General features: G+C 50.9%; 3 protein-coding genes across 3 annotated transcripts in view; all 3 read left to right on the top strand.

Annotated features, from left to right (window-relative positions):
* Positions 1-23,782, top strand: part of LOC126028684 (leukocyte immunoglobulin-like receptor subfamily A member 6) — a 151,770-nt gene that overhangs the window by 93,312 nt on the left and 34,676 nt on the right. The window lies entirely within an intron of this gene.
* On the top strand, positions 101-6,266 carry LOC126027533 (leukocyte immunoglobulin-like receptor subfamily B member 4). Its single transcript, XM_049786523.1, is given in 6 exon segments — positions 101-215; positions 218-334; positions 436-479; positions 3,731-3,998; positions 4,216-4,257; positions 6,154-6,266. Coding segments are annotated over 6 exon segments (699 nt in total).
* Positions 12,789-16,626, top strand: LOC126027532 (leukocyte immunoglobulin-like receptor subfamily A member 6). Its single transcript, XM_049786522.1, has 12 exons — positions 12,789-12,819; positions 12,911-12,946; positions 13,065-13,349; positions 13,451-13,753; positions 13,937-14,230; positions 14,404-14,709; positions 14,945-14,986; positions 15,393-15,435; positions 15,512-15,609; positions 15,676-15,725; positions 16,254-16,406; positions 16,480-16,626. The coding sequence occupies exons 1-12, from the start codon at positions 12,789-12,791 to the stop codon at positions 16,624-16,626; spliced, it is 1,788 nt and encodes a 595-aa protein (XP_049642479.1).

The following is a 23,782-nucleotide window of genomic DNA, read 5'->3' as shown; positions in this document are numbered from 1 at the left end:
CCCAGGGACCCCAGGACAGAACCCACAGTTGATACAGGAAACAGCTGTTTGGGGGGGGTGAGAGATGTATGGGTTCTGGCATGACAACTGGGATTGGGGCATGTCTGTGACCAAACTCTCCTTTTATTCAAGAACCCTCCCCAGACCCACCCTCTGGACTGAGCCAGGCTCTTTGGTTCCTTTGGGGAGCCCTGTGACCTTCTGGTGTCTGGGGACTTTGCCAAGTTCTCTGTCCCCTCCATGACAGAAGCCTATGCAGGGACTTACCGCTGTTATTATCTCAGCCCTGCCAGCTGGTCAGAGTACAGTGACCCCCTGGAGCTGGTGGTCACAGGTGAGACTCACTGGGCCTAGGTACTGCCCTCACCTGGCAGCCGAGGGAGAGTTTGACACTCAAGGTGTGAGAGTGACCCTGCAACCCTTGTTTCCTCCTAGGAAGCTGTAGCAAACCATCCCTTTCAGTCCTTTCAAGCCCTATTGTGGCATCAGGGGGGAACGTGACCCTCCAGTGAGATCATTGTTGCATTAAGCCCTTATGCTGGGCTTGGATGGGGAGATGGAGGCCTTTGATTTAGGCCCCAGCCACGTGGCTTCACCCCCCATTAACTGGCGGGTCTGGGTCCAGGAAAGCGACAGGTATTGAACTCACTCACAGGCAGGCTTCCAGAGGGATAACATCTTTATTTAGCCCTAGCCAACAGATGTGGCTGCTAACCATTTACGCATGCCATTTTTAGCTTGCCCTACATCTTAACTCTTTTCAGCCGTCTTCCCTCTGACCTCCATGCTGGCAAAGACCAAAAGAGACTAATCCCTTGGCCCAAAGGCCTTATCTAACCTTCCCAAGACCACTCCCAGGAATGGGCTGGGTCTTGCAGGTGCAATCAGGTTATACAGGAAGAATGAGAGGGTGGGGCCACATCTGCCCCTATTTTTTTACATAAAGACAAAAGGCATAAGTTATGTGACTTCTGCCTACAGCCAAAGGCAGGTCATATTTCCATAGCAACAATGTAATAAAGTGAAAATTAATATACCAGGGGCCGGAGAGATAGCATGGAGATAAGGCGTTTGCCTTTCATGCAGAAGGTCATCGGTTCGAATCCCGGCGTCCCATATGGTCCCCCGTGCCTGCCGGGAGCAATTTCTGAGCATGGAGCCAGGAGTGGCCCCTGAGCACTTCCGGGTGTGACCCAAAAACCACAAAAAAAAAAAAAAAGAAAATTAATATACCAGCCCTTTTCAAAAGTGTAACATTTCTGCAAAATATACTATACACCTGTAACTTAAATTTTTTTTCAATGCTTTTTACCAAGCACTTTACCGGAACTTTCATGTTCCTATACTTTTAATACTATATAACCTATTTCTTGGGAAACTTTTGTTTCTATTAAACCTTCCCTAAACTCAAGTACTACAGCAAAAAATGCAGAACATACATTTTAAAACAGGCTAATATATTAAAAATACACAGTAAAACATTATACCAATGGAAATACTAACCATGGAAAATAATAAAGCACATTAAATTGGCAAGAACATGACTTAGATTAAAGTTAGATGCAGGCAGTTATAGATTGTTCGTTTGGGCTTTACTGTTATTTCTCCCCTTTCTAAAACTTTTTTACACTACAACCTAATTTTTTCCCATTACCAACACCAATTGTGAAATTCCTTCACCTAAAACCAAATGTCCAGACGCTGAATTTGTCCCACGCTGCTCTTACCACGTGGTTTTACTTCCATAGTCTTAGGCCCCACAGACAGTTTGCTCACTCCGTTTTTTGTTGACCATGTGGTCCCAGGTCCCGCAGCCTGTCAGCTTGTGCTGTTTCACCTTTTTGATTTGGAGGGTGGATCCCAGGCTCGCCACTTTGGGCCAGATTAGGCGCTTTCCACCACTTCTCTGCCACAAGCTGGAGTTCTTGGCTGATAGCAGCTGCCTGCAGGACGGGCATTTTTCTGCTGATCCTCTTGGCCTCAGCTTCTTTCACGGGGTGTGTTTTGATGTTGAATTCAAAGTGATTGAAACTAAAAGTCCAGTCTGAAATTTTTGAAGTCAAAATTCAAATTCAAGCCAAAGGTCATGCTCAGGAGTCAGTCTATTTAAGGAAGATTTTTCTTCCTCATACTTTTCCAACCAAAGCCTTTTATCAGTCTTTGAGGAGGCTGAAATCTTTGGAAAAAGGATTTTTGGCAACAAAGTTTCAGTTCTGGGCCACAGATTGGGGTGATTCAAGTTTTCCCCTCTTCTGTTTTAATGGCCTGTGTGCCCCTGGAAGTGGTCGCACTTTGAACATGGTTCCACGTGGCCCAGGGTTTTGGGATCAGTACATTTGAAAAGAGCCAAAATTAAACTGAAAGCAGAAATCTCACCATATTTGCTGTTTTGTTGGGTCTAGGATTCAGATCACAGTTCGAGCGCTAGGATGTCGCATTAAGCCCTTATGCTGGGCTTGGATGGGGAGATGGAGGCCTTTGTTTTAGGCCCTGGCCACATGGCTTCATCCCCCATTAACTGGCGGGTCTGGGTCCAGGAAAGCAATGGGTATTGAACTCACTCACAGGTGGGCTTCCAGAGGGATAACATCTTTATTTAGCCCTAGCCAACAGATGTGGCTGCTAACCATTTACGCATGCCATTTTTATCTTGCCCTGTATCTTAACTCCTTTCAGTCATCTTCCCTCTGACCTCCATGCTGGCAAAGACCAAAAGAGCCTAATCCCTTGGCTCAAAGGCCTTATCTAACCTTCCCAAGACCACTCCCAGGAATGGGAGGGGTCTTGCAAGTGAGATCAGGTTACACAGGAAGACTGGGAGAATAAGGCCACAATTCATGGCTGAGATTTGACAGCTTTGTCCTGACTCAGGAGGGAGATCTCGAGACCCCCAGGAAACTTACCTTGCCAATGGGCAGCACAAGGTCCTGTTCAATGTGGGCCCCATGACCCCCAGACGCAGGTGGTTGTTCAAGTGTTATGTCTATTACTCAGAGACACCCCAGCTGTGGTCGCCCCCCAGCAACACGTTACAGCTCCAGGTCTCAGGTGAGGTTCATCCTGGTCCATCCTGGTTTTGCAATTACCTGGAATTTTGGGGGTCTTTACTCAGATGGAGAGGCACATGTGAGCGAGTGGGTAAGGGAGCATGGGTGTCTTGGAGTAGACACTCAGGTTGGGAGGACAATGTCACCAGAATAGGACAGGACAAAGGGTGAAGTGCGACCCGGCCATTCTCTGTCTCTGCAGGTACAACTAGAAAACCCTCCCTGCTGAGCCCACAGGGCCTGATCGTGACCCCAGGACCCCTGATCCTGCAGTATCACTCTGAGGTGGCCTATGACATCTTGGCTCTGTCTAAGGAGAAGGGCCAGAACCTCCACCAGGTCCCCAGCTGCCACACAGATGCTGGGTTCTCTCGGGCCAACTTCACCATGGACTCTGTGAGCATCTACCATGGGGGCCAATACCACTGCATTTGGGGAAATGGCCACCCCCAATGTGGTCAGAGCCCAGTGACCCTCTAGACATCCTGGTGGCAGGTGAGGTGCCATGGTTCCCTACGGACTCCGTGATGGTAGGTCAGGGGTGTGGCATCTTCAGGAAAAGCAATACAGAGACCTGGAGGATAGGGTCCTAGAGATAGGCCCTGGAGCTTGGCTCTGACTGGGGTCCTTTATGCCTTCCTCTTCTAGGACAGCTCCCCTACACTCCATCCCTCTCAGTGGAGCCAAGCCCCTTGATGTCCCCAGGAGACAATGTGACACTGTTGTGTCTGTCCAGAGGCTGGAGGGACACTTTCCTGCTGGCCAAGGAGGGGGCAGTCAACCCCCCACTTCGTGCCAAAATGAATATTACAGAGGAGATAATCAAGGCCAAGTTCTCCTTCCACCCTGTGACCTCAGCACACAATGGCACCTACAGCTGCTACAGCTCCAACAGCTTCAGCCCCTACAGGTTGTCACACCCTAGTGCCCCCCTGCATCTCTGGGTTTCAGGTGAGACCCGACTCTGTCCCCTTCTTCATGGTCAGCTCAAGGCCATGTCCCCTGAGGCTTTGGTGGGAGGGATGGGGAGCTAGAATGGTCAAAGATGTATCCCCTTAGATTCTGTCATCCCTTCCACCCTTAGGGTGAGCTAAAGTCTGGGTGGGCTGTTCCAGGAGAGGAAATGGGGGTATTGGGCTCAGCCCACCCCTCCCTCATTCTCTTCCAGGACCCTCTGGAGATAGCAAGACAATAACCACGGCTAATACGGGTGAGTCTCTGGGGCAGCATCCAGGAAAAAGTTAAAATTGCAGACCAGGTGGTGCTAAGGAGGGAGACAAGAAGGATGAGGAAAGTGATGGGGAAGTGCTAAGCCCAGGAACCTGCAAGGGGATAAGGACAAGTCAGGCACCTTGCAGGTTTATTTGTGGTTTGCCAGGGACCCAGGGGCACAGGAATGTAGCCGCCTGCCTCTAAATCCAGGGGCCCTGTGACAATCTCCACCCCATGTCTTTCACTTATAGATTACTCTGGGTCCAGGTATCTCGAATCCCCTGTCAGGGAAGAGCTTACATATGGCCTCACCCTGAAACAATTTTTCTTTCACCCCTTGAGCTAAGTCCATGGTGGCAACTACAAACACTACAACTCCAAATGCAACAGCCCTTATCAGCTGTCATAACCCAGTGCCCACCCGCAGCTCTAGGTGATAGCCGCCACTGTCCCCTCGGCATGGTCATCTCAGGCTGTCTGTATGATCTGGAAAGTAATAGGAGGTTATGGCGATCCAGAGAAGAGGGTCTGGGATATGAAAGAGGAGATGCTGAAACCGTCTGTGACTGACCCATCCCTGGTCCTGGCATATGGACAGCTGATTCATCAGAGTCACCCTATCAGAGTGTCAACGCTGTCAGCCATGTGGGAACTCTAGGACTACACAAAAACACAAGCTCTCTTAATGAGACAAAGAGGAGTCGAGGTAGAGTGGGGCTTCCCAGTGCTCTGAGCCATGGACAGTGTGTAAGGTTCAGGAAGGGCTGAATCCTAACCACCATAGCAGGGTCTGGACTCACTGGACACAGCACAGATGTTCTTGCCTCTAGCCTAAAATTAGGTAGCACATTTCTCTTGCATGCACCTGAGCTCAGTTCAATCCCCAATCATAATCTTTTCCCACCAAGTGAGATTCCTGAGTGCAGAGCTAGGAGTGAGCCCCTGAGCATTGCCAGGTCTGACCCAAAAATTGGGCATAAATACAATGTCTGCTTGATTGAATGGCTTGAGGGACAGCTAAACTTATGATGAGACGAAGCCTGGAAATATGGAAATACCCAGCTCTGAAATATCACCTCTGCATGTCTCTGGCATTTCCTCCGTATTTCTCACACCAGGACCTTCTGCAGAGGGAGGCTCCCTGTTGGGTGCACAAAAGGTCAACTGGAACCAAGTACTCATAGACTTAGACAGAGTGCAGCAAGGTGGGGCCTAGGGCACAGGGATTCATAGAGAGTGAGATGATTGCTGGGATCAGACACAATGACTGGGAAGGAGAGACTGGGCAGTGGCGAAGACTGTCAGTTCTATTCCTAACATCACATATGTGTGGAAGTGACGCAAACAGAGCCCGAAGTAAGCCCTGAGAAAGCCAGGTGTGACCCCAAGCCCAAAATACTGTCTTTGTCAGGGTAGAATACAAAGTCCATCCTATCCATGGACTGTAAATAGAAATCATAATTGGACCATAAATCCACTCCAACCATAGACCCAGAGTCCATCGCCTCACCACTAACCCTTAAAAATAGATAAAATATTTCATCTACTGACCATCGTTAATACGAGTCATAACCCAGAAAGAAAAGACAGCATAGAACTGCTCTTGTTTTATCTCTCCCTCTCTCTCCCTCCCCCATCTCCACCTTTCATTCTCTCTTTCTTTTCCTCTTTTTATCCTTTTTTTATTTCAGGCATACGTGGCTCTGCACAGGTTTGACTCCTGGTAGTGCTTGGGGGACCATATATGGTGCTGGGAATTGAATCCAGGGCATATGTATGTAAGCCCAACATCCTCCACAGTAAGGGATAGGCTCCATGATGGGGCGATGCAGAGGAGGAGTCCTGGGAAATTTGGTCATTCTGACACTATCACCTCTTGGTCCTCCTGTCGCAGCCACCAGAGACTACACAATGGAGAATCTCATCAGGTTGGTCATGGCTGGCTTCATCCTGTTGGTCTTCGGGATTCTGTTGTTGGAAGCTTGGCTCAGTCAGAGGAGACACTGAGACGGACCAGCTGCAGGGGAACAGGGGACAGTGCATGTTCATGTGAAAGGACCAGACACCCTCTTCTGAACCAGCAGGTCCTAGAAGTGCATGAAGCATGGCCAGTGTACCTTGTCTGTACCAACTGTAGTTGGAGAATTCCAGGCCCAATTGCAGGACACAGTGTGAGTGCTTTTGTTCTTTTTTTTTGGTTTTTGGGCCACACTCGGCGGTGCTCAGGGGTTACTCCTGGCTGTTTGCTCAGAAATTGCTCCTGGCAGGCACGAGGGACCATATGGGACACCGGGATTCGAACCAACCACCTTTGGTCCTGTATCGGCTGCTTGCAAGGCAAACGCCGCTGTGCTATCTCTCCGGGCCACTTTTGTTCTTAAACAGGGAAGTTCCACCCCCTTGTTGGTGTTGACTTGATGTCTGCATTCCCCACTTTTGATATTGACAGGTGCCTGTATCACCTGTTGTTGTTGTCTGATAACATTTTTGGATTTTGACTAGTACCTGCCTTTTCTTTGTGACATGTTCATCTATTCTTACGAACCAGCATTCTCTGTAATAAATATAGCTCAATGCCTCCACATTTCTTCATGCTCTGGCTCACTAACAGATCTTTCTGGTGACATTTGGGTCATGGTATTTTTTTCTCATGTGTTTCTCCTGGCTCTCCACTCAAGAATCTCACTGGGACGGGTGTTCAGGACACCATCTGTGATGCTGGTGCATAAACCTGGGTCAACTACATGTAAGACAAGGATCCGACCCATTGTCCTTTCTCTGCAACCCCTAACACATAACATCTTATGGTTTATTTCTATCGACAGAATTTGATTTGGCATTGTTCAATGTTAAGTATGTGTACGTGTAGTAGCAAGTTTTGTTTCCTTGTAGTTGCAAGTTTTATTCTACAATGGCCAGATTCCACTTCCTCCATCACAGCCTCTCCCATGAGTCACACACACACACACACACACACACACACACACACACACACACACACACTACCCACTGACCTTCCTCAGGCTCCCCTGACCATGGACAGATGCTGCCATTCCTACGGATGAGTCTTCACAGGGATGGGCTACACAATCCTCATGCTCAGGTCATGTTGAGATAGTGTGGGTCCAAACTGATCCCCTCAGTCTCGCACTACTTTCAGTCTACTGAAAAGTAGACTTTCGGTCTATTCGGAGGAGTAGACCCTGTGCACAGACAGGTATGACAGTAATATAAAAAAGGATAAAAGAGGGAAAGAGAGAGAATGAAAGGTGATCGGGATTTTTTGCTCAGTCTCAGTAGCCTGCCCTGGGCAGGGTCAGGGGCTGAGATCTCTCTGGATCTCCCCAATGCTTGCAGTCAACCTCTGTTCTGGTGGCCTAGTGACCACCTTTCCATTGACTATCCTTGGCCTGGCCTCAGATGTTGTTCCCCAAGTCTCTCTGCTCTGAGGTGCGGTTGCAAAATTCCTCCCTACTCTGGAAAGTTTTGTTTCTGCCTCCACTGTCCCAATATGTTGTCAGAGTCTGTCCCAGTGTGGTCACTATGGCCAGCTGAGTGTGGGCTTAGACAACCCAATACTCTCTTTAGAGAAGTACCTCACCCTAAAAGGAGATGTTTTGTCACCATTTCTGGATGCCAAGGGCTGCGCCCTGAGAAAGCAGAGGAGAAAGTTGACCTCATAATCAGGAATTGGGCATGTTTGAGGACAGAGGGACCCACCAGTCACAATCTCTGCCCCTTGAGTTCCCCATACAGAGCAGAACCCAATGGCAAGACTGTTTGTTGGACCTAGAGTGATAGCACAGTGTTAGGCATTTGGCAGATCCAGAAAGGACCCAGGTTCAGTCCCCGATATCCCATATGGTCCCCCCAGTCTTCCAGGAGCAATTTCTAAGGCAGAATCATGAGTAACCCCTGAGCGCTATGGGTATGGCCCAAAAACAGAACAGAAAAATGACTGTCTGGTTATCAGGCACTTCAGATGGAGGGGGCAAACGGGATAAATAGGAAGTGGAGTCTCCAAAAGAGGGGTTCTCTCATTTCCTACCATCTCTGGGCTCACGCAAGGGAAAAATGTATCTCTGCTGCAGCATCTGCTCTTCTGTTGCACCAACCCACATGTCTCTAAACCCATACAGCTTGAGGACAGGAGAACTGAGTGTCCAAGGGGGTCACCATAGAATGAGGGAAAGACAGACCTGGATTCTAATGAAAGGGGTGTCACAAAATGCAGGATCTCAGTGAACCCCTGAACCAGAGCCTGGTACTGGGGAGAAGTCTCCATTCCTGAGTCCTCTGAGGGGACGCCCTGTGACCCAAGGGTTATAGCAGGGCTCTCTCTACCTTCGAACTAGACTTTGATCTCCCTGCAGTGTGCTTCTCTCTTTTCCATCCTCTTCCTCAGCACCTCAGAATAAAACCCATTTTTCCTTTGTTGATCATCTCCTGAAATTCTTTTTTGTAAGGAAGGCGACAGACCAGGAATCCTGGGTCAGGTTTAGGACTGATTTTGATTAATTTGTTTTATTTTGGGGCCACTCCTGATGGCATTCAAGGTTTACTCCTGGCTCTGTGATCAGGAATTACTCCTCGCAGGCTCCTGGGACTGACTATATGGGATTCTGGGGATCAAACATGATCAGTCTGCGATCAGGAACATGCAAGGCTTGCTATTGCTCAAGCACCTGATTTTAATTCTGGATCGAGAGATGACAAATTCTGCCTCTCTCAGTCTCTTGCGGGTCTGTTTCCCAGGTTGATTCTTTGTCCTGGGACCCGGTCAGGTATGTGGGCCCAGGAAGTCTCAGTTGCCTCTGGTGATCTCTGTCAAACTGAGCTCAGGTGCTCAGCAAGAGTTCTGGCCTGGGCTTGATTCAGGCCATAATCTCAGATTTTTTGCTGTGGCTCCCATCAATAGTGGGTCTTATCACTGGGATTTTTCCTTCACAGTGTTTGGGGACACCAGACAACAGATGGGGCTGCCTCCTGTGGGGATCACGTGTGGCTGGTGGCTGAGGTAGTTGTGGTGGCTCAGCTCTGTGACTGAGCATCTAAGATGACAACACCACAGACCATATGTCCTGCCAAGCATGGAGGAACAGCTGACATGACCTCCGTGATCTTGGGGACTTTATGAGTGCCCAGTCACGGAACCCCAGAATCCTGCCTAGAGCAGAATATGGAAGGACACACTGGCACTCCTGCAATTGAAAGAGGCTGTCACAGTTCCCCCAACACATTCCACGTTCACAGGGTGTGATGACCTCTTTGACTTTCACCATTTCTTCCTTCCTCGTGAAGATTTTCATGGAAGTCCATGGAATCTCCAGTTCATAATGTCAGTGAGGGTCCCCAGGAAATTTTTGTGAAGTGGGAAACAGCCTCGATAAGGGAATATAATGATTTCTTCCTCTCAGTCTGAACCTCCAGGAAGTGGCTATGAAGATCTAGGACTCTCTGACTTGAATGGAGAGTCCATTCAAGACCCAACCAATCCTTCTCAGTCCTTCAACACAGAAAAGAATTTCAGGAGAGAGAAGCAGAGAAGGAAATAGAGGTTTTATTCTGTGGAGGAAGAAGAGACAGAGGACCGTGCTACACATTCCAAAGTGCTACACTCTCTCCAAAGGCAGAGAGAGCCCCAGTTCACATCTAAAGTAAAGCAGGAAAGTTCTGTCTTGGGAGGGAATATGCAGCCACATGTGTGTGCAGACACCGTGTTTGGGGATGAAACACACGTATGTGCCACCTAGTTTTTCCAAGTTGACTGGACAGCATTGCTCCCCCATCCCCGCTCTACATAGTGCATCTCCCCATCAGATTCCTGCTCTTAGGGGGGTTGGTGGTTGTGAGGCCCCTTTCCTGGCCTTTGCTCCTGGAGCATCTCCCAAGGGGGGGGGGGCACGTCAGCCTCATCAGTGACAAAGTCTCTCTTCACATCCAGTCTCTAGGTTTTACTACGGGTCACAACGTCCATGACTGGGGGGGGGTGTCTTTTCCCTACCTATCTAACGGTCTCAAAGCAGGACAGAAGCCAATCCTGAGTCAACACCTTCCCCATGCTCTTACATTTAGAGGTCCTGCTGAGGGGGGCCAGACACAGGCTGCAGGGGTGGGGGAGGAATGAGGCTTAAGTGGGATCCAGAAAAATAAATACTGTTGAGTCACGTTTACTCCTAGATTGGTTTGATGGATCCTCAAAGAGCTCCCAAGATGAGAAGTTGATTCCCATTTCCCGATACCCTAGGGTGGGGAAACGATCCTGGCAATATTTATCCAAAGCAAGTAAGACAAAAACAGGAGGGGGCAAAGGCGAGAAGGTCGGACAGAGTCCTCTGTCAGCTCCAAAAGCCCAGTGCCTGCCAGCCAGCTACCCTAAAGACCCTGAACACCTCCCTGGACAACTATTTATTAAGCTCTCAAAAGTGCCCTCAACTGGAAGGCCGTAGGTGGGGCAACAGGCAGAGATAAGGATATTATAAAGAAATATTAAAAAGCCTCCATATATTACAACTGACCAGAGGGCAAAATTTTAGGGGCTCTCGCCATTTATTCAAGAAACCCATGTTCGGGGCCGGGCGGTGGCGCAAGAGGTAAGGTGCCTGCCTTGCCTGCGCTAGCCTCGGACGGACCACGGTTCGATCCCCCGGCGTCCCATATGGTCCCCCAAGCCAGGAGCAACTTCTGAGCGCATAGCTAGGAGTAACCCCTGAGCGTTACTGGGTGTGGCCCAAAAAAAACAAAAAAAAAAAAAAAAAAAAAAAAAGAAACCCATGTTCACCCCAGTTTGACATTGGGGACCCCAAACCTGCAGGAGTGATCACACAGCTAGCAGTCAGCCCTGACAACTGCAAGCTGAGCAATGTAAACACACAAACACACATGCATAAGTGAAAACACACCAAAAACAATGATTTCTTCCTTTGTTTTGGTTTTGGTTTTGGATCACACCCGGCAGAACTCAGGGGTTACTCTAAGCTCTGTGCTCAGAAATCACTCCTGGCAGGATTTTTTTGGGAGGGAGATCACACCCGGCAGCGCTCAGGGGCTACTTCTGGCTCTATGCTCAGAAATTGCTCAGGGGACCACATGGGATGCTGGAATTTGAACCACCATCCTTCTGCATGCAAGGCAAACCGAACACCTTACAACTGTGCTGTCTCTCTGGCCTGGCAGGTGGCACAAGGGATCATATGGGATACCAGGATTCAAACCACAGTTCATCCTGGATTGGCTGCATGCAGGGCAGATGCCCTACCGCTGTTCTATCTCTCTGGTCCTGCTTTCTCTCTGGCCCCATTATTTTTTCCTAATTCAACCTGTGTTCTGTCTTTAGCCTCCAATGATTTGGTTCTGAAGTTCAATATTCCTCACTCTCCTGCCAAATCCCTACCTGCAATGGGGAAAAGACAGGCAAGATTTGGGGGACCTATGTCAGGACCGAACCCTCCCTTGTGACTGTCCTGCTAGAATCCTCTGTTTGCACACTGTCAAGGCTACTAGAAGGCTCAGACCCCCATACCCAAAGTCCACATCAGTGTCTGACAGGGCAGACTCCCCTCATGTTCAAGGGGCTGATGGAGACCCTCGGACCCGTGAGGTTGGCAAGCCTGGGATCACCTCAGAAGGAGAGTCTTGGATCTACTAGACACACAGGGACAAGGTGCTGGTTCCATTCTTGTCCCCATGGTGTTTCCCATATTAGAGGCCAGTGTGGAGGTTCCAAACTGCAACCATTAGCCGAGTTTTATAACCCAACTGAGCCCCTAAGTCTGAATTTAGGGTCCTGCATTTCAAGGGAGTGCAAGATTCATGTTGGTCCCACTGTAAGTAGTGTTGCTCAATGTCAGGGGGACGGTCACTGCGGGTGAGTCAGACTTTGTTTCCTTTCTGTCCCCCACTGACTCCTGCTCCTGCTCACAAACCATTCACTTCTGCACAGTCACGCCGAAGCAAAGAGGGGGGGGGGTCAAGATAACAGAACCCTTGGGGAAAAATGAGGCTCAGAGAGGGTCACAGCTGTTCATTCCTGAAGTGGGGCCACGGGGACTTGCCAGTCAGTCCTTGCCTGCTTCAGGTCCCCACACGGAGAAGGACCCAAGTCAAGAGTGAGGATGCAGTCCTGTTTGTTTGAAATTCAGGGAGGTATGGGAAAAGGAAGTTGGGGTAAAGAGGTGTCCCCTGGATTTCTGCCCAACCCTTAGGCTCAGATAGGGGTTCCCATGTTTCTCAACAGCACATGCTGCTCTCAGAGATCCCATTCAGGATGAGTACCCAGGAGAGCTAGTGTCCAGGAGGGGGATACTGTGGGTGAGGGGAAAAACAGGTCCGTGTCTCCCCTGGAAGGAGTGACTCGGGGAGGTCACGTCTTAGCTGTTCCCTGATTCTGGGGAGGCAGTTCCCCTTCCTGGGGCTCTGATGTGACACCCTGTGACCAATAGGACCAGCCAAGAGACACACCCCTTTTCTGTCCTGTGGGCTGTGGCACTGAGTCACACCAGGTGCACAGCTGAGACAGGAGAAGACACCATGACAACCCTCATGACCCTGCTATGTCTGGGTGAGCTTCAGGGGGGACCTGGACATAGGGGGCCATGGGAGGAGACTCCCTCAGGACTCAGGATGGACTCTCATAGGGTCTCTCCTTCCAGGGCTGAGTGTTGGCACCAGGACACCGGTGCAGGCAGGTGAGTGTAACTTCAGGGCCCACAACTGAGACAGAAAATCGCAGTTTTGGGGTGCCAGGGTCCTAGCCTGACAGCTGAGATTGGAGCATGTCTGTGACCAGCCTCTGCTTCTTTCCAGGGAGTCTCCCCAAACCCACCCTCCAGGCTGAGCCAGGCTCTGTCATCCCCTGGGGAAGCCCTGTGACATTCTGGTGTTGGGGTAATACGAGGGCCCAGAAGTTCCATCTGGATAAAACAGGAAGCTCATCACCCTGGGATATGCAATTATCACTGAATCCAGGGAACAAGGCCAACGTCTTTGTTCCCTACATCACAGAAGTACATGCAGGGACTTACCAATGTTACTATCTCAGCCCTGATGGCTATTCAAACCGCAGTGAGCCCCTGGAGCTGGTGGTCACAGGTGAGACTCTCCTGGGCCAGGTGCTGCCCTCATCTGGCAGCAGAGGGAGACTTCTGCCATCAAGGTGTGAGGGTGACCGTGTGACCCCTTTTCCCTCTTAGGCCTTGACAGCAAACCATCCCTCTCAGCCTTTCTGAGCCCTGTTGTGTCCTCAGGCGAGAACATGACCCTCCAGTGTGATTCACGGCTGGAATTTGACACATTCGTCCTGACTCAGGAGGGAGTCCCTGAGACCCGCTGGAAACTTGGCTCACAACGACTCTCCAGTGGGGGGCGCCAGGCCTTATTCCAAGTAGGCCCCGTGACCCCTGACCGCAGGTGCTCTTTCCAGTGTTATGGCTTTTTCTCACACACACCCCAGGTGTGGTCTCACCCCAGCGACCCGCTGCAGCTCCTGGTCTCAGGTGAGGCTCATCTTGGTCCATCCAGGTTTTCAGCTTTATCAGATTCTTAAGGTCTGTGCCCATGAGAGCAGGGTGGGTGAGGGAGCATGGGGATACGGGGCACAGACACAGGGGCTTGGGGGACAATGTCACCAGACAGGACAGAGAGTGGAGGCATAGCCCTACTGTCCCCTGTCCCTGTAGGTGCATCTAGAAAACCCTCCCTGCTGAGCCCAGAGGGCCAGATTGTGACCCCAGGAAAGACCCTGATGCTGCAGTGTCGCTGTAAGAGCGCCTATCACATCTTTGCTCTGTACAAGGAGGAGAGTCAGGCTGTTGAACAGCACTCTGACCACCATTCCCAGGCTGGATTCTCTCAAGCCAACTTCACCCTGGGCCCTGTCAGCGACTCCGATGGGGGCCAATATCGCTGCATTGGGAGACACAATTTCACCTCCTGGTCAGAGCCCAGTGACCCCGTGGACATCCTAGTGGCAGGTAAGGATCATGGCTCTGTAGAAACCCCTGCTCTGATCAAACCCTGTTGGGGTGATGGTAGGTTAAGGCTGTTGGGACCCGCGTAAGGAGGGATGAAGACCCAGAATGAGGGGCCTAGAGAGAAGCCCTGGGACATCCGTCTGACCAGGGACACCTCACCCCTTTTCTCCTAGGACAGCTCTCCTACACTCCGGCCCTCTCAGTTCAGCCGGACCCCTCGGTATCCCCAGGAGACAATGTGACCCTGCTGTGTCAGTCCAGTGGCTGGATGGACACTTTCCTGCTGGCTAAGGATGGGGCGGCTGAACCCCCACTGCGCATCAAAGTGGATGAGACAGAGGCGACAACACAGGCCCAGTTCTTCTTCCACCCTGTGACCTCAGCCCACAATGGCACCTACAGGTGCTACAGCTCCCAAAGCTACTACAGCCCCTACAGGCTGTCGCACCCCAGTGACCCCTTGCAGCTCCGGATTTCAGGTGTGACCAAATCTGTCCCCTCCATCATGGTCAACTCAGGGCCATGTCCCCTGAGTCTCTGGTGTGATGGGGAAAGGGATCTAGAATGGTCAGTGGAGGTGCCCCCTCAGATTTTCGTCATCCCTGCTGCTCTCTTGGTGCCCCAAAGTGCTGAGTGGGCAGAGTCCCAGGATTGGTACCGTAAAGGAGATGGGGCGTCTCAGGCTCAGCCCACTCTTCTCTCATTCTCTTCCAGGACCCTCTGGCAATAGCAGGACAATGTCCACAACTGTTATGGGTGAGTTTCTGGGGCACGTCCAGGAAAGAGATAAGACTGGGGATCAGGCAGGTGCTGAGGAGGGAGACAGGAAGGATGAGGGGAGTAACAGGGAGGTGCTAAGCCCAGGGACCTGTAAGGAGATGAGGACAGGGCAGGGTAGGGGTAGGCAAGGATGCCCAGTGACACCTCTGCCTGTCTCCTGTATTCATGGGTGACTCTGGACCGAAATAACCCAGATCCACTGCTCATCGGTCTGTCCACGGCTGGCGCCCTGCTTGGGCTCTTCCTTCTCTTCTTCCTTCTTCTTCTTCTTCACCGCTGCCGCCAGACTGGACACCACAAATCAAGTGAGTGATGGGGGAGGCCACCGAGAGTCCCACCCAAGCCCCAGTCCCCAGCAGAGCCTCCTTTCCACTGTTCACAGAAGCCGCACACCCAGCACCCCAAGACACAGGCCTGAACTCCCGGTAACTCTCCACTCAGCCTTCACCCCCACCTGCCTGCACCCCCTCTCTGGCCCTGACACTACCCTTTGCCCCCCAGCTCCCACCCCAGTGCTCACATCCAGAAAGACAGCTCAGATGACAGCTACGGAGAGGATAGATGGCTAAGGGTACAGGGATCCTGGGACCTGGGGCAGGGTGGGGCTGCAGCCCAATACATCTCAGGGGACCTACCAGGACACATTCCCACTCCTCTCCCCACAGACGCCGTCACCCACACACAATCTGAGGAAGGGGTGCAGCTGAACCCCCAGGTGAGCCTGCACTGCCCCAGTTCTGACTGGGGTCACTTCCCTCCCACAGCTCTGGCTGCCAGAGAACCCCACTGAGCTCAGGCTTTGGACCAAGAGATGCACCCTGATCCCCCTCCTGCCTCCTGGGGTGCAGCTCTGTGTCAGCTCTGTGTCAGCTGGTGACTCAGTGGATTTCCCCCCCCCCCCAACTCCTGGAGCCCTGGTGCACAGAGAGATTATCTTTACACTTACTCTCACATACATTCTCACTCACACACTCACACTCAATAACACACATGCACGACACCCCTCCTCAACCCCGCTGCAGCCCAGCACTGAGCCCTGGAGCGAATGAAGGGGAGAGGGAGGGAGGGAGTGAAGCGGGAGGGAAGGAGGGCTGGAGGACAGGCTGATCCGGGAAGCAGCAGCTGAGGGAAGGACAGATGTGAGGCTCAGAGCATCCAGATGTTCACGGCTCAGAGGGAGCCTGGAGCAGCTGTTTCAGCCGAGGAGAGACAGTGAGGTCACAGATACCCCTGTCCCCCACAGAGCATGCAGGATGAAGACCCCCATGGAGCAACCTATGCCCAGGTGAAGCACACAGGACTCAGGCAGGGAGTGGCCTCCTGTTCCCCACTTTCTGGAGCTCAGCTGAATGCACAGGACCGACAGACAGAAGAGGACACACAGGAAGGCGGGCAGGTGGGTCCCTCTTCTTCAGGTCCTCAACTTCTCCACATGCCCTCTATACCCCTGACTCCCGATTCCCCTGCAGGCATCAGAACCTGATGCCCTCCTGGAAGTGACCTATGCGCAGCTGAACCACCTGGATACTGCACAGGAGAACACAGCGTCCCGTTCCTCCCTGTCAGGGGAGCCCCCAGAGGAGCCCAGTGTGTACACTGCTCTGGCTTTCCACTAGCCCAACAAGGATCCAGACCGGTCCCGGACCCCAGGAGCTAATGTCCCCACATTCTAGAAATAAAGCACCAGATTTCTGAGTCATCAGTGCATGGCATGACAACCAAACCAGAAGGCAAAATTCCAGGAGCTGGAATGAGAACACAATGGGGAGAACATCTGCCTTGCACATGTTGTTGACCCAGGTTTGATCCCCCACATCCCATACGATTCTCTGAGCACTACCAGGAATGACCCCTGAGTGCAGAGACAAGAGTAACCCCTGAGCACCACCGGGTGTGGTCCAAAACCAAAAAAATAAAATAAAAACAATAAAAATTAGCCAGGAGTGATTTCTGAGCGCAGAGCCAGGAGTAACCCCTGAGCATCATTGGGTGTGACCCAAAAAAACAGACAAACAAATAAAAACAATAAAAAGATGACAGTTTTCCCAGAATGACCAAGAAAAACATACTGGACAGTGCACTGAGGAACTTAACACCATGAACATATTAAAAAAGGGCCACAGGAGCCAGAGAGATAGCACAGCGGTAGGGCATTTGCCTTGATGCAGTCGACCTGGAATGGACCCAGGTTTGATCCCTGACATCCCATATGGTACCCCGAGACTGTCAGGAGTGATTTCTGAGCACAGAGTCAGAAGTAACCCCTAAGTACCGCTGGTGTGGCCCAAATACCAAAAATGTGGGTAGGGCCACAGCAGTAGTACAGAGAAGAAGGTCTTTGCCTTCAATAAGGGGGACCAAGGTTTGTTTCTCAGGAGCCCATGTCATCCCCTAGGACCCACCAGGAATGAGCCCTCATCATCTTTGGGTGTGGCCCAAAGGCAAACAAAAAAGCCTAAAATCCAGGCCTCCTGCTCTCGGTCATTCCCAAAGAATCCCAAAGTGGGTAGGAAGAACACTTGTCTTGCATTTGTGAAGCCCTGGATTCAAATCCTGGCACCACCAGAAAAATATTCCAAATGGAAGTATGAGAAAAAGCTAGGAAGAATACTATGAATCAGGGGCCCGGAGAGATAGCACAGCGGCGTTTGCCTTGCAAGCAGCCGATCCAGGACCAAAGGTGTTTGGTTCGAATCCCGGTGTCCCATATGGTCCCCCGTGCCTGCCAGGAGCTATTTCTGAGCAGACAGCCAGGAGTAACCCCTGAGCACCGCCAGGTGTGGCCCAAAAACAAAACAAAAAAAAAGAATACTATGAATCAGGGCGGAGTGCTAGTACAGCAGGAAGGGTGCTTGCCTTGCACACTGTAGTCCCAGATTTGATCTCCAGCACTCCAAATGGCATCCCAAGCACTACTAGGAATAATTAATTTCTCCCTCCCTCTCTTCTTTCCCTCTTTCCTTCCTTCCATCTTTTCTTTTTTCTTTCTTTTCTTCCTTTCCCCTCCCTCCCTTCTTCCTTTCATTTTTGTTTTGTTTTGTGCCATATTCAACAATTCTCAGGGAGTACTCCTGGCGCTGCACTCAGAAATCATGTCAATAGACTCTTTTCAGGCTCTGGGACCATAGAAAATGCTGAAATGAAACCCAGGTCAGCCTCGTGCAAGCAAGTGCCTTCCCTGCTGTACTACTGCTCCAACCTCCAAGAGTGATTTTTGAGTGCAGTTAGTCATTACCCATGATCACATTAGGGATCACCCACCCAACAATTTTTTTAAAACTATGAATAAGAGCCCAGAATGATAGCACAGTGGGTAGGGTATGTGCTTTGCATACAGCCAACTGGGTTCAAACCCCAGTGTCCCAGATATCCCCCAAGCCTGCCAAGAGTAATTTCTGAGTGCAATGACAGGAGTAATGCCTGAGTGCTTAACCCAAAAACAAAGAAAAAAGAAAATCTATGAATGAAGACAAAGAAAAATAGAAAGAATCAATAATGTACAGGAAAGTCCCTCTTAAGAAATGAAAGGACACCATTTTAAAGAAAACAAGACAGGAGCCGGAGCAATAGCACAGCGATAGGGTGTTTGCCTTGCATGCAGTTGACCCACGATGGACCTGGGTTCAGTCCCTGGTGTTCTATATGGTCCTCCAAGCCAGGAGTGATTACTGAGTGCATATCCAGGAGTAACCCCTGAGCATTATCGGGTGTGGCCCAAAAACCAAAAAAAAAAAAAAACAAGGAAGAAAAAAAGAAAAGAAAACAAGAAAGGTGGCCAGTAAACACAAGCACAGATAATGAGAATGTGTTCACTGTCTTACTATTAGCAAAAGGCAAGTCAAGACGTAAAGGTGTTCTCACAGCAGTGAGAACAGCAGAGTCAAAAAGACCAGAAACAGGGGCTGGATTGATAGCACAATAGCAGAGCATTTGCCTTGCATGCAGCCAACCTAGGAAAGACCTGGGTTCAATCCCCGGCATCCCATATGGTCCCCCCAAACCTACCGAGAGAGATTTCTGTTCAAAGAGCCAGGAGAAAGCTCTGAGCACCACCAGATTGTGCCCCCCCCCCCAAAAAAAAAAAACCATAAACAACTGGTGCTAACTGGAGACAACCAGAGTTGACTAGAGGCTATTAGTATTAACCAGTCACAACCAGTATTAACTTGATACAGCCAGCATAGACTGGTGACAAACAGTGCTGACTAGATACAAACAGTATTGACTGTTTACTCTTATTGAGTAAAAATAACCAGTGTTGAATGAAAACAAATCATGTTGACTGGAGACAACTAGTATTAACTGGCATCAACAACCTTGACTAGAAGCAACCAGTGTCAGTGGTGATGTGGTGAGAAAGCCCCATGCACTGTTGAGGGGAATGCTATTTGGTGCAGCCTGTAAAGAGCCGTGAAAAAGGAAGAACAGAGTCTCAGATGACCCAGTGGTGCTGCTTCCTGGCAAAATCAAAATCAAATTTCATTCCAAAATGACACGCACATCTCAATTCATGGCAGCACTCACTGCAATAGCCAGGATAAGGAACAGCCCAAAAGCCTAAGGGCTGATGAACAGATCAAGAAGTCAAGGTGTGGGAGCCAGAGAGGTAGTACAGTGGGTAGAGTGCTTGCCTTGCATGTGGCCAACCTGGGTCCAATCACTACCATATTCTATGTGCCCTGAGCACTGCCAGGGGTGATTTCTGAATGCAAAGCCAGAAGTAAGCCCTGGACACTGCTAGGTGTGGTAAAAGAAAAAGTCGTGGCATATGTAGGCAGTGGAATACTAAAGTCCTATAGTTCAATGGAATTTGGATGGAATGAGAAGAGTCACAAGTTTTTCCTATACGTGGATGTACATGGAATCTATCATGCTGAGTGAAATAAGACAGTGGAGAGAAATAGACAGAATAGTCTCACTCATCTATAAGTTTTAAGAAAAATAAGACATTTTTGCAGTAATTCTCAGAAACAAAAGAGATGAGGGCTGGAAGGTCCAGCTCACGATATGAAGTTCACCACAAAGAGCGGTTAGTGCAGTGAGAGAAATAACTACACTGACAACTATCATAACAATGTGAATGAATGGGGGAAGTAGAAAGCCTGTTTCAAATACAGGCAGGAGGGCGTTGAGGAGGGAGATTTGGGACACTGGTGGGAATGTTGCACTGGTGAAGGGGGCTGTTCTTTATATGACTGAAACCCAAATCATATTTGTAATCAAGTATTTAAATAAAGATTTAAAAAAAAAAGAGAAGAGCCACAAGTGAAATAACTCAGAAAAGGACACAAGAACACAAGCACACAAATATACAAACACACTCATAAATATCAAATGACCTCACCACGTGTGGAATACAGAGAAACAAGGAAAAGAATCAGTGAAAACAAGTATGACAATCTCTTGGCCCTGGTGACAGAACTGAGAAACCGCATATAATGGTTTTGGCGTGGGGGATGGCGAGGGGCCTGGTAGCAGCACAAGGGCACTGGAAGTGTCCCAGGCAACAGGAACTGCTCTCTTGAAACATGGGACAGGAAGCCTAGCAAGAAACAGAGAAGACATGGGGCTGGCGGGTATCCTGGAAGCAGAGGCCCAGGGGCAGCCTGAGAAGCTTGCACAAACTGTGGTTGATGTTGCAACCTCCGAGAGGCCTAGTGCGATAAGACAGGGTGCCCCACTCAGAATCACAGGGAGGAGACCTGAGGCTCACATTCCAGATCATTCCTCAGAGCTCACCAGGCTGTGGGGGCTGTCTGGATTCCGGGCCATGTAAGAAGTTAGGGGACACTCGGGGCAACCAAGGAGAGGACCAACGCCTGTACAGTGTGCCTGAGCATATACGTGTGAAGGCCTTCAAGGCTTTCCCCACAGCTCCAGGGCCCTGGTGTGGGCAGGACTAATCCCATGGTGTGTGGTGGGGCTAATCCCAGGGGCGAGGCTAAACTCATGACATAGGTTTAGTTAATTAAGGGGAGTTGCTAAACCCATAACGTAGGTGGAGCTAACCCAAAGGAGGGGCTTAATCCCAGGGGCAGGGTGACCCATGGTGCGAAGAAGCTAATTTAAGAAGAGCTAATCTCAGGGGAGGGACTAAATCATGGAGTGAGGTGGGGATAATCCCGGGGTGGAGCTAACTCCATGGTGTGAGGAAGGGCTAATTTAAGGGGAGGGGCTTAACCTAGGGGCGTGGCTAACTAAGGAGAGGGGCTAATCTCAGGGTGAGGCCAAAACCATGGCACAAGTGGAGCTAACCCAAAGGAGGGGCTAATCCTGGAGTTGGGGCTAAACCTATGGTGTGAGGAAAGCTGATTTAGGGCACACAGAGGATGCTCACCTACACAGTTTCACATCACGCTTGTACAGAGATACACACACAGTCTCACGTTGCACACACAAAGACAAGGTCAAGCTCAGCATTGGTCCCTTCCACCTTCCCACCAAGCCGCCTTCCTTCCATCTCTGCCACGGGCCCATGAGTGTGCTTCGTGCTTGGGGCCAATGCAGTTATGGGAGAGTGCACAGGAAGCTTCTAGAAGGCCCCTCGGCAACTGGTCAGGTGCTCATGGAGGCTGATGTAGACATTTAAGAGCTACTAAGTTGTCAGCGGATCAACTCCCAAACTGCATCTCCACCAACTCGGCTCTCTTCACTTCACATCTGTTAGTGGGGTTTGGAGACCATGCCAAGCAGTGCTCAGGGGTTACTCTCAGCTCTGTGCTCTGGACTTCACGCTTGATGTTTGGGGGTTATGGGGGGGTAGAGAATGGCTCTGGGTTCCTGCATGCACAGCCTGGTTCAGACACCAGCTAGCTCTCTGGTCCTGGGAGTCATTTTCTTCTTAGTTTTCTTATTATTGTTGTTTTGGTTATATGAAGCAAGGCAGTTTTATATACATATATATGTTTATTATACATATATGTATATATAAATGTTTTTTGTGTTGCTTGTTTGTTTATTTTGGTGGCAGGTCCACCATGGGCACAGGGAGAGGATATGAGGGGGAGAGACCAGGACAGGAGGGCACAGGGGATCCAGGGCATCCTCGGGTCAAGTCAGTCCCCACCCCAGCCCTGCCCACATAGACCCCGAACCCCAATTGAGTGACTTCTCCATGTATGAGCATCGGTAGCCTGAACAGCCCCCTCCTCGCCCCGAAACCCCCGCAGGGACAGAGAAGGACAGCAGCCCCGAGCTCCAGGCACTGCCTGAGCCTCATGCTCCTGCGGGAGGGGATGTCACGCTGCTGTGTCGCTCAGCTGACAGCACCAACACCTTCTACCTTGTCCAGGACGGCTCAGCCGCCGAACCCCTGCAGTGCCTCCTGCCCCACCCAGCCGCCCTCCCTCAGGCCAACTTCACCCTCCGGCTCACCCAGGATGGCACCTACAGGTGCTCCAGCTCCAACAGCTCCACCCCCCACCTGCTGTCCCCACCCAGCCAACCCCTGCAGCTCCAGGTCTCAGGTGAGAGTCCCAGGGCTGGAGGGTCAGGGGGAAGGGATTTTTCCCAGGGGGAGGGTGGAGAGGGATTGGGGAGTGTTGAATTAAATAAGTAGCAATGGGGCTGGATGGCGGTGCATAGCGATGGATTTCTCTCTGCCATCCCAGGCCACGTGGCTCCGCAACCCCATCCAGCTGGCGGGTCCCAGGCCCAGGTGATCGGTGTAATTAAGACTCGCTCACAGGCAGGCATCAGGAACCATCAGCTTTATTCATGCCTATTCACCACATGTGTGTGGCCTATCTCATAACCTTTCAAGCATTCAGCCACTCTAGGCTACCCTGCATCTTAATTTCTTTCAGCCATCTTCCCTTTGGCCTCCATCCTGGTCCAAGACCAAAAGAGGCAGAAACCCAGAAGCCAGAGAGCTCAGCAGGGCCGAAAAAGGGCCGAATTCCCTAGCTCCAAGGTTTATCTACCTTGGGAAAAGCTCCCAGGAATGGGCGGGGTCTTGCAGGTAAGGTTACACCTACTATTCAGTTCCCAAGACCCCTCCCAGAAATGAGTGGGCTCAGGTAGCTACACCTAGATCCAGGGTCTCAGATAGGTACACTACAGGGGAGAGCGAGGGGCTCAAGGGGAACCAGGACTGAGCCCAGTGGGCAGAGGGTGGATGGAACACAGACCCAAAGGAAAGCAAGCCCCAGAGGCGCCCAGGTGCCCCCAGACCTCAGCCCAGAAACCAACTCCAGCAACGGTCACAGAGGTCTTAACCCCAGTTTGCTGGTGGGCAGGAGGGTGTGTCCTGGGATAAGGTCAGGGGTGGGTCTCAGCATATCCTCCCTCCCCTTCACCTCCTGGCAATGAGAACAAGGAGGCTACAGCCTGGAGATGGTCCTGCCCGACTCTACCTGCGGAGAATACAGCTGCCACCTGCCTCGTCCCGGCCCTCCCCTTTCCATCACTGTCTTCCTCCTGTCCCATCCCCAAATGGCGCCTGGCCCCTCCAACTTTTATGTGCCCACAGCTACTCTGTGGGAGTGTGGGGGTGTTGGTCCTCTGTAGAGGAGGTCTTGGGCCAAAAATGGGGATGAGACTCTGAGACAGCTGTTTGTGCCCCTCCGCCCTGGGGACCTGGAGGCTGAATTTTCAGGAAGGAGCTTCTGAGGCTGCAGGGGCAACACAGCAGGTGCAGCCAGCACTGCCCCTCAGGGGTGACTCTCCCAGCCCCATGTCCTGTGCCCAGGGCTGACTCTGGGCCAAGGTAAACTGGACTCCCCAGCCCTGCTTCTTGACTCTCCAGTGCCCTGCTCGGCCTCCTCCTCCTCC

Source organism: Suncus etruscus, chromosome 14 (assembly GCF_024139225.1).
Source record: "Suncus etruscus isolate mSunEtr1 chromosome 14, mSunEtr1.pri.cur, whole genome shotgun sequence".
Taxonomy (NCBI): Eukaryota; Metazoa; Chordata; class Mammalia; order Eulipotyphla; family Soricidae; genus Suncus; species Suncus etruscus.
The sequence above is the reverse complement of the archived record's forward strand: the minus strand, read 5'-3'. Positions and strand labels throughout refer to the sequence as shown.